The sequence below is a fragment of the Egretta garzetta genome, unplaced genomic scaffold (assembly GCF_000687185.1).
Source record: "Egretta garzetta isolate BGI_Z169 unplaced genomic scaffold, ASM68718v1 scaffold759, whole genome shotgun sequence".
NCBI classification, from domain to species: Eukaryota; Metazoa; Chordata; class Aves; order Pelecaniformes; family Ardeidae; genus Egretta; species Egretta garzetta.
Window position 1 is genome coordinate 1,235,475 of NW_009260944.1, and position 13,281 is coordinate 1,248,755.

At 52.1% G+C, this 13,281-nt stretch overlaps 1 protein-coding gene across 1 annotated transcript; it reads left to right on the plus strand.

Annotated features, from left to right (window-relative positions):
* Positions 1 to 4,469: 4,469 nt before the first annotated feature.
* On the plus strand, positions 4,470 to 8,714 carry IGFBP2 (insulin like growth factor binding protein 2). Its single transcript, XM_009647158.2, has 3 exons — positions 4,470 to 4,694; positions 6,166 to 6,306; positions 8,547 to 8,714. The coding sequence occupies exons 1-3, from the start codon at positions 4,563 to 4,565 to the stop codon at positions 8,712 to 8,714; spliced, it is 441 nt and encodes a 146-aa protein (XP_009645453.1). The 5' UTR covers positions 4,470 to 4,562.
* The last annotated feature ends 4,567 nt before the right edge of the window (positions 8,715 to 13,281 follow it).

Below are 13,281 nucleotides of genomic sequence, written 5' to 3' on the forward strand. Positions count from 1 at the left end.
GCATGGCTTTGGGTAGCTCTCTCAAACTCCTCTGTGCCTTTTTTTTTTTCACCATGTGCAACCCAGGATGAACACCTCTCTCCAGGGTAATTAATGAACTGCAAAGCGGTTTGCTGTCTTCAGAGGGCAAGTGCTGGCCAACGGAGACTGCGATTGCTGCGGGAGGGAGATGCAAGCCCAGGATACAGTTGGGACCTGAGTCTAGCGGGCTCCAGGCAGGTTGTTGAAGGCCATTTGGGTGAAACTTTCTGTGGATCTGGGACCTTAATCAGCACTTAAACGCTATGCAAACACCCCGGGCAGATAAGCCTGTGAAACCCTGCGGGCAAGCTGCCATTGAAGGAAAGCAAGCGCCGAGCGAGCGGCGCAGGAGAGGGTGGCCGCTGCCCTTGGCACGGTGTGTGCTGCCCGTGATGCAGCTGAGTGAGTGCTGCTGGCTCAGCCCCGTCCCGCAGCCCAGATATGCTTCGGGGCTCTTCAAAGGGATAAAGATGTATTTTTAACTTCAGACAGCTGCCTTTTTTGTGAGGTGCTTTTTTTTTTTTTTTCTTTTTTCCCTTCGTGTAGCTCTGGAAGTGGCAGGTTGTTTTTAAGCCCCTCTGTTTCTCAGGCATCTCGGTGGAGGTGCCTAGAGGTGTCAAACCAGATTCCCAAAAGTTTCAACACTGGAAACTGGTAGCCGCTTTTGAAAACGTTGGCGAGACTGCTGCTCCCTACAGATGTTAGCTGATGGCCATTTGAATGCGCTTTCTCCTCAGCCAAGTCCTCGCCCCATTGAAGCTAATGGGAATTTTCCTTGAAAAAGGCCATAAGGAAATCATTCTCTTGGCATGGAGAGAGGTGTTTCATGGGCTCCACATCAGTGTTCAGGAGAACTTCAGCTATCTGCTTTGATTCCTGCCACACTTGTCCCACCCTGCACAAAGTGCTCTACCTTTTGATCCAAAATAGCGCAGGAGATATTTTCCACATGCCATAGGAAAATGGAGGAACTATAAAACTTAATTGTTTTGGCGTTTGGCAGCGCTCTGTTCACAGATATATTTAGCGTGAATTGAAATTGGTCAGCAAAAGGGCGTTTGCCAGGATGACAAACAGATTACGGTTGTGTATCTGAGGCAATTGCATACCTGCCCATCCCATGCCGGTAGGGTTGATGGGTGGCTTAATTGGTTCATGGAGAGTCATAAGCACGCACGCACAACTTGCTTCTTTTGGGCAGTGCTAAAAAGCATTATCTGGCTGCAAAAGGCGTTGTTTGGTTCTTGGCATGCTCTGTGTTCTCTCAACCTCGAGGCTTGTCATTGCTACCCAGCCCGTTTGCCCTTTGAAATGTGGTTCATCACACCTGACGCTCAGCCTCCTCCCATGCACGCAGCTCTTCTGTGAAGGAAACACCGGTGCTTTGCACATGGGGCCAACCTCTTCTGTCCCATCTCCCTTCCCCAGTGATTGAGCCATCCCTGCGAGCCCCAGGCCAGGAGAGCTCATCCGAAGAGCAGCACTGGATTTGGGAGAGGGAAAATCTGTGATGGGGCTCTGGCATCAGCCCCAGGTAGATCAGTCCAGCCTGGCAGCAGGGCAAAGGTATGGCTCACTGTGGCTGGCTTGGCGTGGAGAGGAGAGCTTGCAGTCAAGAGCAGCTGGACCTTCCTGGTCTCTGCTCCTGTGGTGGTGCCTGGGGAGCCAAGACCAGTCTCTCCTGTCCCTGGGTGTGTTCATGCACATGGGCTTGCACACTCTGCTCCCATCAGTGGTTTTCTTTGGGCTGATATTTGTTAGCATTGGAAAGTGGAAAAATGAGCAAAAATATTATCAGAAGCAGGTTTTGTGAATGAATCAGCCGATGAGAGGCTTACCAGCTTGCCTTCATTTACTAGCGCAGTGCTTATTTGGGCAGATGTCTATATATTTTAGTTGGAGGCAGGAGGGAGTGCAAGTCGATGGGGGAAGGCACTGCTTACAGTTTGCTGCTTTTCTGTCAGTTCGAACCACTGGTTTTCTGACTGAAGCAGGGGACTGCAACATGTCTGAGATGCTGCCCTGCTGCTGTGCTTGTTCTTCTGTTGTTGTTGACAGCTTGATGGAACACTAAGGTGTGGAGCACACAAGACGTTGGAAGGCTAAAACCCTCCTAAGCAGCTCATTGAGGATCAGAGCCTGGCCAGCCTTGCCCGTCTCTTGCACGGTGCTTTTTCATTTGATCCTGTCTGAAGGGCGGCCTCACGGCCTTCTCTCTTCTCACTATGTGTTTCTAATTAACAGGGAGACTGGTGTATAAACAGAAGATTCCTGCTTAAAATATTCCTTGTCCAGCTCCTAGGATGACGGCCAGACGGCAATCGCCAGGCCCAGACTTTGAGCTCGCCCATCTGGCTATCAAACCTGGTCCCAGTTCTCATCTGGAACCAGTATTGAGGAAAGTCATGGACTTTGCCAGATTGGTTTTGCCCCATGTTTGCTTTTCAGTTGCTACCTAAGCAGCTAAAAACCTGCAAACCAAATGCATTTAGCATTTCTGGGAAGTGGGACAATCCCAGTATTGGGAGATCTGAGACCAAAATGGTGAGGAAGTTCAAAAGGATATTGGACAAATCCATTGAAAGGTGGGTCCGTTGGTGGCTTTCAAATCCTGTGGGTCAGATGCAGTCTCCAGCCATGAAAGTGTTTTTACTGCTGGTCTGTAGCACAGATTTGGACTGGTCCTTCTGATGCGTGTCCCCAAGCAGCTGCTGATGGTCTTTTGTGGATGGCACGTTGGGCTGGGGTGGCTCTTTGATCCAGCCCACTTGGGCTCTCCTCTTGCCATCAGTCTGCAGGCAGCCACGCACTTGCTGAGTAAGTTCAGACAAAACCCTTTTTGCTGTTTCCCCTGTGCGAGCCTGGGGTTGTAATATTCGAAATGAGCTTAGAAAGCTGTGGCAGAAATAAAACACTTGCTATTAGGATCTTTCACTCTCTGTCATGACACCCCTGACAAAATATCATGATGCAGCTTCTGAAAAAAAGGAAACATTAAAATCTGGAAATGCTCTGCATGCTTTGTCTTCCAAGAAGCAGGAGAGATCCATAAATTAAGCAATATTACATTGCTCGCCCTCCGTTGTGCACAGTTAGATATGATTTCTTTACTTCTATAAAAGTGCCTGAGTTCTGGCGTGCTCGAAAGCTGAAATTGGAGGTGCTGGAGAGGATGCTGATGTTGGGAGGCTGGGTGCTACAAGTCCTCCTCCTTGGTATATGCTAAAAGACACTTCATGTTTGTCACCACTGTAGGACCAGAATGGCCTGGTCTGTCACTGGTGTGGGACCTGTGGAGCTGCTGAGGAGCTCCTACATACAGAGGCATATACAGAGACGTACTTAGCCCGGGTTATTGTAGTGAGAGGTGATGTGCGTGCATGGCTTGAATCAAAACTTGGGCTGGAAAGGTCCTCTGGAGGTCTCAGTCCAAGCCCCTACTTAAAGCAGGGCTGGCTTCAGTGTTAGATCCAGCTACGATGTTAGATGTGCTTGCTCAGCCAGACCAGACCAGGCACCACGGAGGGGTCAGCTGTCACCTTCTGGAGCAAGCAGGTGGAACTGAGATCTGTCCTCATTGCCACCCCAAAGTCCAAAGGGACTGGTGTCTGTGGTGTTGTGACCTACTTTGGCGAGGATTGTTCTCGGAAATGGCACCCAGTGAACTGGGAAAATGCACAAAGCAGAGAGTGGAGGAGGTGGAAAAAGTCTGGTGTTTATCCCCAGATTTCTGCTAGCCAATTTTGAAGTGGCTGAATTAGCCAGGGGTGGAGCTAGCTTGCAGCAGTGGCAGAGCTGGGCCCAGGACACATGGGGCTGTTCCACGGTCAGCAGAAGTGGCCAAATGCAGAAGTAAGTAGAAGCTAAATGAGTAATGGGCTGTGTGACAAATGATGTGAAAGGCTACATGGCAAGGCCGATCACTGAAATGGCAGGATCTGTGAGGGAAATTAGGGTGGCCATAAAACAGAGGCAAGGTATTTCTGAAAGTAGGCCTGAGAATTTATTTTAGCACATTAATATTGAGTAAGTATTCCTGGAGATACTCTGGGGGATGATAGATGGACTCAAGGTATTGTTACTAATCACTGTGGTTTTAAGTTTTGGAGCTGAAGTACACTTGGCATCCCTAACCCAACTGGACTTCTGATGGGAAAACTACATTCTTCGGGAAGTAATTTAGAAGGTCAAAGAAAAACCAGAAAGAACTTCTCCAGCAGCGATTTCCCCTGCTCTCTAAACTGTCTTTTAGTGTGGTAATAACTCCAGAATGAAAGGATCTATTCTCACCTTCCAGATGAAAGGGCTAATGCAATTTAAAATTTTTGCATGCAAAGATTTTATGGCTTGGTAATCGGCCACACTTGAAAGTGATCCAGGATGGGATGAACATGCGGGAGAGCGCATGGCTGAGCTTGACCCTTTCCATGTCTGCCCCGTCTCCTGCAGATAATGGCGATGACCGGTCCGAGAGCATCCTTGCTGAGAACCATGTGGATGGCACCACGGGGATCCTGAGCGGAGCCGGAGGGAGGAAGCCCATGAAGACGGGCATGAAGGAGCTGGCGGTTATGAGGGAGAAAGTGAATGAGCAGCAGCGGCAGATGGGCAAAGTCGGCAAGGCCCATCACAACCACGAGGATTCAAAGAAGTCGCGGCTGTCGACGGGCAGGGTGAGAGGGCAGGGGGCATGGGGGGAGCTAATGGAGGCAGCTGTGGGCTCACTGGGAAATTCTGAATGCAAAAGCCTTAGTGACATCTGCAACAAACTGTCTTAAAAAGAAAAAAAAGAGAAAGAAAAAAGGGGGGAGAGAGGGAGAGAAAAAAAGGAAAAGCAAACGTTTGTTTTGGCCTGAAGCTGGGGCCGAATGCACCATCTGATGAACTTTGATGTGCTGGCGAGGAGGCGTTATTTTCATTGCAGCTTCACCTCCTGACAGCAGAGCCGGGGAAGGGGGGTCCCGCTGGCTCAACACCTACCTCCGCAGGGGTGCGAGCGTGCCCTTTGCCCATGGACCGGCTTTCTCACACCCTTTTTCCCTAAGCAAGTGCCAGGGGATGGCCCAAGGGGATTTGGGAGGTGGAAGGGTCTCTGCCTGCTGCAGGGCAGCCCCGGTCCAGGCTGAGGGGAGGGCCCAGAGCCCCCGAGGATGGGCTGCGGGGCTGTCACATAGCAGGGAGAGTGCCCGAGCCTTCCCTGTTCCCTTCTTCCCTGTCCTCTGCCCTCCAGTCCTTGGCCGTGGTTTCCCTCTAGTGGGCAGTTTGGTCAAGGCAACTAGATGGGATGGGGATGGGAATGGAAAGCCGCCCAAAAGGTGCTACAGATCTCTATCAACATATAGGGTATTTATATCTGGGGAGAGCAGGGGCAGAAGGGGGCTTTGAAAGAGAGCCCTTTTTCCCTCTGAGGAACAGGCAAAGCAGAGCTTCAAAATAAACTGCAGGCACCGTCAGCTTAGATTGCTCCCACATTGCTGCGGCTCCTTTGGGGGAGAAACCCCAGCAACTGCAAAAGCAGAGAGGTGTGGACTCACTTCAGCTCACACCAGCTATAATTCAACTGTGCTGCCTTGGCTGGGAGCGCTGGCTTGGGGCTGCTGTGGAGCAAGAGGGATGCCTCCAGAGGCTGGCTTTGCTGGGTGCTCTCGTTCCTGCGGTTTCCCCTCCACTCTTATGGGGTCTCACATGCTTTGAGTTGCACTTCTGGGCCGAAACTACATCACAGGTGTGGGATCTGGGTTATGCTCATGGAAACACTCCTGGTCTGTCAGGATTAGTCCTGCTTCACATCACTTGTCACCACCAATGGCACCCATGGGAGCATCTCTGAGGCTTCTCCTCTGTGCCTCCAGGACCTGTGACCTGGTGTCAACTTGGCTCTCGGCCAGGTGAGGCATGTGGGAGGGACGTGCCGATGTGAATCTCCACACGTCGATACGTGTGGATGTGCAGTGCTCTGATTTTTGGGTGCCTGCAGGTGAAGTCTGCAGTGGGACTCGGTGACCAACCCGGGTCATATGGAGGTGTACAGAGGTGTTCATCCCTACTGGTATTTCGGTTGTCCAAAGTGTTAACATTGAATAGTCCCATTGCCCTGATTTTTTTTTTGTTTGTTTTGTTTTCTGCTTTCTGGGCTCTTTTCAGACCCCTTGTCAGCAGGAGCTGGATCAGGTCCTGGAACGCATCTCCACTATGCGGCTGCCGGATGAGCGAGGTCCCCTGGAGCACCTCTACTCCCTCCACATCCCCAACTGTGACAAGCACGGCTTGTACAATCTCAAACAGGTAAGTGGGGATCCCCAGGGCTGGCCGCACTCCTAGTGGCAGCCCTCGGCTTAACATGCGTGCCCCCTGTGTGCAGCCGTGGGGTCATATGCAGCTCAGGGCTGGGCTGATGTCACGCACATGGTGCAAAGTGTAGGATAAATGGCAAACATCACACGTGGCATGGACAGGTTAGTAACACTGAGGTGCATCTGCAGCTATGGGCTAGCAAGTGGAGATGAGACCCACATCCATGCTTGGCTGCGGGCAGCCCAGAGATGGAGTATCTGTTTAGTTCAGGGCCCCTTCCTCCCTGGGAGAGCTGCTTATCTGTCTGGGTCTGTGTTCATGTGCTCTGAGCCAAATCTTGTCCTGGCTGGGCCCCGCTACAGGGGAAAAGCAGAGAGGGGCTGAATGCTGGCCAGTCCTGCAGACAAAGCAGAAAGCACTTCTCCTGGGGTCAGAAAGGTTTCCAGAACACTTTACTGGTTTTCCTCCACAAATTGAGGCTGGTCCCACAGCTCCAGGAGGGATTCCTTCCAGATGAGGTGGGAGTTTGGGGGCAGCATCCTTCTGAAAGTATTTACAGGGCCCAAAAGGACTCAAATGGCTTAATGTGTGTCTGAATTTTGACTTCTTGGCTTCATTCATGCAAAACCAGCAGGTGTCAGTGGCTGCGGCATGGGGGAAAAAAATGCCAGGAAAAATCTCTTGGGCAGCAAAACACCAGCTTGTCCAGGGTTGACTGGGGGCCACGTGTGAATAGTACCTGGATACGAGCACCCCTTACAGCTGTGTGTAACCAAGCCTTTGGAGGGAACCCCAGAAAACCTGCTGTTTTCATGGCTAAGCCTTTTTCTCAGGGCTACTTCCACACTTTGGTCAGGACCATTTAAAAAAAAAAAAGCATTAAAAAAAAGAGAATGCTCGGAGATAATATCTCTCCATCCCTTCTCTCTTCCATGTCCTGCCTGGACCCTCACCGTCTGCCTCCCCCACGGGCTGGCTGGATCCCCAGCATGAGCACACTTGGAAGGGGTACATGGAGCAGAGCTGGCAAACTCCCCGTGAGGAGATGAGCTGTGTCTGGGGAGCGAGCCTCAGCAATGCAGCGATGCAGCATGCACTGTAAAAGGAAAGACAGTCTCTGCTCCTCCTTGTGCCTGGCAGACAAGTCAGCCTGCACTGAAGGGTGCAGATGGGTTACAGACTGGTCACTGCTACAGGAAAAAAAGGGGACAAAAATTGCTTTCTCTTCTCCCATCCACCCTGCCCTGGTTAAAGGCAAACAAGACAAATGTGAAGCAATACCCGTTTCCCTCCATCTGGCTTTCCAGAGCTAAGCATCAGCTCCTCATCGTTTGCTGGAGAGTGGATGCTAACAAAAGCATTCCCAGTTGCTCCCACCTCCTGTGGGCCTGTGCTCGGGTGGAGGGTGCCTGGGTGCATTCTCCTGCTGGGGAGGCTTTTTCTTCCTATCTTTTCGTGCTTTTTATTCCCATGAACAAGGCTGCATTTTGACCTCAGTTCAGCTGCAGAAAATGGCTTGAATTCATCTTTACAGAGTGCATGCAGAGGCTGGCCTGCTGGAGTAACTTCTGTGTCTCCTCCTACACCCTATTTAGAGATGTATCTGCTGGGGATGGAGGGATGAGCATCAGGTTCAAAGTGCCTGCAGCCTTTCCAGGGCAAGAGGTGGATAATAACATTAGGGCAAGAAACCTCTAACCAGACCAGGCTGGGGGTGGAGGGGGCAGAGTCCAGGTCCAGATGCACCATGGTTCCAACCTCTGTTCTGGGACAGACTGAAACCCTTTTTGGAAACACGTTTGCATCTGGCTGTGTGGGCCTTGGTCTCATGTTTCAGTTTGTTTAGCCCAATTTGCAGGTGAGAAGCAGCTTACACACCTCCTCTGTCAGTCTGTCTCATCCCTCTTCCCCCAGGGATTTTTGACTCTATGGATGCTTTCATCCACAGTTGACAGAGCACGATGCATCTCAGGGGCAGTTGTCCTTGTGGTTCATTAAAATTGGCTTCTTGGTCCCTGGCACAGCCCCTGGGGGAAGAGGTCATGCTGGAGCAGCGATGCTGGTGCAGCACAGACCCCTGGGTGACCGAGTGCAGCATCCATGAATCTTGCCTAGTGCCAAATCACTGGAGAACCCCCAGCTCTGCCTGTGTTTGGGTGGGTGGGGCTGGGAAGGGGGTTGTTTTGTCCTTGTTTCCTTCTCTGATGCCTGCCCTGTCCCTTTCCATGCAGTGCAAGATGTCAGTGAACGGGCAGCGGGGCGAGTGCTGGTGCGTGGACCCCATCCATGGGAAGGTGATCCAGGGTGCGCCTACCATCCGTGGGGACCCCGAGTGCCACCTCTTCTACACAGCCCATGAGCAGGAGGACCGGGGAGCACATGCCCTGCGGAGCCAGTAGACGGACGTGATCCTGCTCGCTGGAGGCGGCTCGCCATGGCCCCGGTGTTGGATTTGACATGGGTTTCAGTGTGTCTCTTTAGGCTCTGGAAGAGACTGGGGTTGGGTCCTGCGTGCTGCTCTCCTTCCCCTGCTGCCCAGCTCCTGGGGATGGGAGGGATGATGGGAGGGGAAGGGCGGTGGGGGGGTTGCAAGGAGAAGGGACTGCTTTCCTATAGTCTTCACCCAACGTAAGCCAGAGAACCGGTCTTTTTTGCTCCTCGCCCTGCGGCCCTGCCCTGCCCTCCCTGCTGCTTTGCGGCATCTTCCTGCACCCTCCAGCACGGAGCGCCGTGTGCTCCCCGACACCTCCCAGGGGGCAAACCCCTCGCCATGGGCAGGAGAGGGACAAAAAACAAAGGAAAAAACCCCACCCTTCCCCCTGTTCCCCTCCCTTCCCCGAGACCAAAGACTGTAAATACTGTGTTGCCAGCCTCTTGTGTCCTGCCGGTCCCCTGTGCCCCAGCCCAGCTGTCAGTCCTGGCATGGGATGTGGTGTAGGAGTAAGGGAAGGAGGAAAACCCCTGGCTTCCCAGCTGGAAGGTGCCGGCGCCATCAGGATGCATCCCCCAAGCAGGCATCAGTGAGGGAAAGGGCTAAGGATGGGATAGCCTCCTCCCCCACCCCCCCCCACCCCTGGGTGCTTCCCTTCCTGGTGCTGGGCCAGCCCCTCAGGGACCCGGCTCCAGCCGCTGGTCTGGGAGGATGGGGCCTTTGAGTGACGGCGAAGCTAAATGCTTGGTTTTCCAGGGGGTTTGAAGGGCTATTGCCCAGTATTTCTTAGGATCGGCTTATGCTGAGGGAGCTAAAGTGAACTTGCTGGGGCTAGGTGGAAGGATGCCTGTGTAGATTTAGGATAACAAGCCAGGGACTGTTTCTCTCTCTCATTCATCCTTTCTTTGTTTCTAGATAGAAAAAAAAAAAAAAAATCTAAAACCTGCACTCCCAAGCAGCTCCCCTTGTCCCTCCATTTTCGCTTGGGACTGGAGTGAGCATCTGCTATTCAGCACACACTTTTTTTTTTTTTTTTTTTTTTTTTTGTAAGTAAATTACAGTATATATCTTGCTTTGTAAAGGCCCGGACACACATGCACCCCTCTGCCCACACACACACATTTGTATAGATTAAATCCAAGTGATTCCAGGCGCTCTGAGAGGTTTTGCGCTGGACATGCCGCTCCGAGGAGAGATGTGTCTCTGCTGTTATTTCACCTGTTGATTTCTTTCTGTACAGAACACACCGATGCTAAGAATAAATAACTTCCCCATCCCCTAAGCAAGGAGATTTTATTATTTTCTTCATTTTTTTTTTTCTTTTCCCTTTTTGATATGGATACTGTTTGCAGAGCAATTGCAAAAATATTGCCCTTAGAGTAAAAGTCCTGGGCTTTCCTTAAATGAAATCAAGGCTAGGGGGGGAAATAAAGCATCTCCCAATTCCTGGCAAATGTTTCTGAGTAGCAAATGGCCTCCAGATCCCAGGTCCTCTGTGGGGTTAGGTTGAACATGGTGGAAGAAGGAGGTTCCCTGGCAAGTGTGGGGTCTGGCTGGGAGCACCCTGTGCCTGCACCTCATGAGCCAGGCACCAAAGCTGCCTGACTGTGATCCCCAGGGATGGGACCAGCCCCTGGTAATTGCCAGCACACCCCAGAAACACCAAATGGTGCTGGAGAAACACCACATCGGGGTCCCTGCTGCTGCACCCCCTCATCTGGGGAAAAAAAAATAAGGAAAAGCAAAAGGCCAAAGGGCTCTGGAGGAAGGGGTGCACTGGGGTTTGTTGCTTTTCCTCCCCCTTCTTGGCCCCATGTTTCAGATTCCGAGTGCAAAGGGCACAGGTGCTCTCTGCAAATTAAGCCCCTCGCAACTTTACAGGGGTTTGGATGTGGCAGTGGAGGAGATGGGAGAAGACCCCCCTTTTGGAAAGTCAGGGGTGGGGGTGTGTGCATATGGATGTGTCCGAGAGGGAGTGAGAGAAAGGAAACGCACCTGCATGCAAAAGCCAAGTAACTGTAAAAATGCTACCTGTTTTCTGTTAGCACCCGAGGGTGTTCTGCTTTTTCATGTAAACCTTGCACATGCTGGCTCTCATCTGCAGTTTGTACTTTTTGTTTTGTTTAGGAATCAGGAAGTTTTCTTTTGTGTTTTTCTCTTTTGGAAAAGTCATGCTGCATAAAGTTGGAATAAATTAAATGGGATGCCAGAAAACTGCCATCTTCCCCCTCCCCACTCCCCTCTGTTCACAGGACATGTTTCCTAATGCATCGCATGCAAATTGGGGCCTGTTCAGCTTTTGTCCTGGGAGTGTTTAAACAATGGGCTGGACGAGCAGCAATGGGAGCTGGGCCTTTTATCATTACTGGTTCCAGTTGGATGACCAGAGAGGAACTGGTGTTGCTTGTCCGCTGGCCTGCTATGTTCCTGCTCCACCCATGGTACCATGTGAGTCTGCAAAATGCAACCGTGCCCTGGAGTCCTCTCGAGCCAGTGTCTGGCCAGCACGTGTGCGGAAGACTATCTCCCTGTGACAGCAGCTGCATTTGGTGGGAAAGGGTGGTTGTGTTCCTCTTTGCTGGGCGGAGGAGGGCAACGTGAATGCCCTGTTTGGTGTGATGCTCGTGGAGCTTCCTGAGCTGCCGAGAGGCTACGTGAGAGCAGTGGTTTCCTGCTCCTTGAGCAGGGGAGCAGCTTTGCAAGGGAAGGTCCCTCCTACCCAGCACAGGGACCTCAGGGACCTTGGGAGATGCTTGGGCAAAGTCCATAAGTAGAAGGGAGCTCTGCTCTTTCCAGCTTCCCAACCTTGCTATTTCAGGGGCTTCTTGACTTGGCAGTTGCATCCAATTATGCTGTTTATTAGCCGGCAGATGGACCTGTTCTCCCTGAATCATCCAGGCTCCTTTAAGCATCTTGCTATGATTTTGGTCTCCTCTGCACCCCATGCAAAGAGTTCTTCAGCTGAGCAGGGCACTGCAGCAAGAAACCTTCCATGGATTTCCATGGAGGAGCCTCCAAGAGCTCTCCCCTTTGTTCAAGGAGAGCAAAATCTGAGCCAGCCAAAAAGCCAGCCTTAGTGTTTCCTTGTGAAATCTTTGCCCAGAATGGGCTGCTGGGACGGTGCAGGGAGGCCTGGGCTGTGTGCGGGATTGGGGCTTGGTTGAGCTGCTCCACTGATGGGGCTGTGGAGACAGGTCACTTGGAGTCCCTGCACCTTCTCCCAGGGTAAGAGGTGCTGCCTAAGGGAGCATGACAGCGCATCTCAGTGCTTGGGCCACCATGGGGAGGCAACGAACAATAATAATAATAAAAAAACCACCAACCAATACTGCATTTAATTAAAATTGCAGCCTTGGAGGAGAGGTCCTGTGTGGCCCACGACTGCCAGCATCCAGGTGACTGCGGTTTCCCTTTGGTCTCCCCAAAGGAAAGCAAAACCATCAGGCTGTATCCCCATCTGCTTTTTCCTACCCCGTGCCAGCACGTTGAGTGGGATCAATGTGTGCTGAGGGGCTGGGCAGTGACAGGGAGTACCAGGAAAATGGATGGAGACAGGAGGCAGCAAGAATGTGGGCCTGCAGAGGAGCGGGGGGACAGCCAGGATGGGTGTGGTGGGATGTACACTGGAGAACATGGGAAAAGGAGCAAAAGTAACATTTAATACCATCCTGTTTTGTTCCCCTGGGGGGGAGCTGGTGGCAGCTCAGGAGATGCCATGGCGGGTATGCCAGTAGCACTGCGGGGCACAAAGCTGCTCCAAGCCAGGTGCTGCCCAGGCAGGGCTGGGGTGGCAGCAGTGCCCGAGCCCAGAGGCCAGCCATGCTTGGGGCCATGCTCTGGTTCAAGGGCTGGAGGTGGCCTTTGCACCTGAATTGAGAGCCTGAGGAAGACGGGAGCCCTCAGCCCAGCAAAGGGGGCTTGCAGCTGGCCAGGCTCCTTGCTGAGGGGCAGAGACACAGAGCTAAAGCAAGGGGAGCAAAGAGCTTCTGGTTAGGTGTCACCAGGGTTGCAACATAGCCTTGAAGGCTGCATATGGGTGTGATGGGTGCCTCTGCTTGGGTCCTGGCTCTGGGGTTTCTTCTGGGCCACCTTTGTGCCTTCTGTACAAATTCTTCTGGCAATCAGGTGTGCGGTCAGGCATCAGGACCTGCCCAGCAGCACACGGGGTACTGGCCAAAACCCCAGCAGCTCTGGTGTACACACATAAAACTACCTACGCTGGCACACTACAGTTTTTGTGGAGTGTAAAAATTATACACTAGTATAATATAAATAACACTATCTAATATAAATAATTAGTATGAGGCTGTATGGCTGTATCTATGTATAGCTATAGCTTGTGGGTAGGAGTGTGATTTACTAGCCCACTAGCTGGGGGTGGGGGGAAAGCACTGACTTTTTGGGTGGAAAGTCCATTTTCAGTGCCTATGTGGCTGCAAGCAGCAGCAATGCCTCCCCGCCTGGCAGCACAGGCAGCGCAGGTGGCACAGGCAGCGTAGGTAGCGCAGGCAGCACAGGCAGTGCAGGCAGCACAG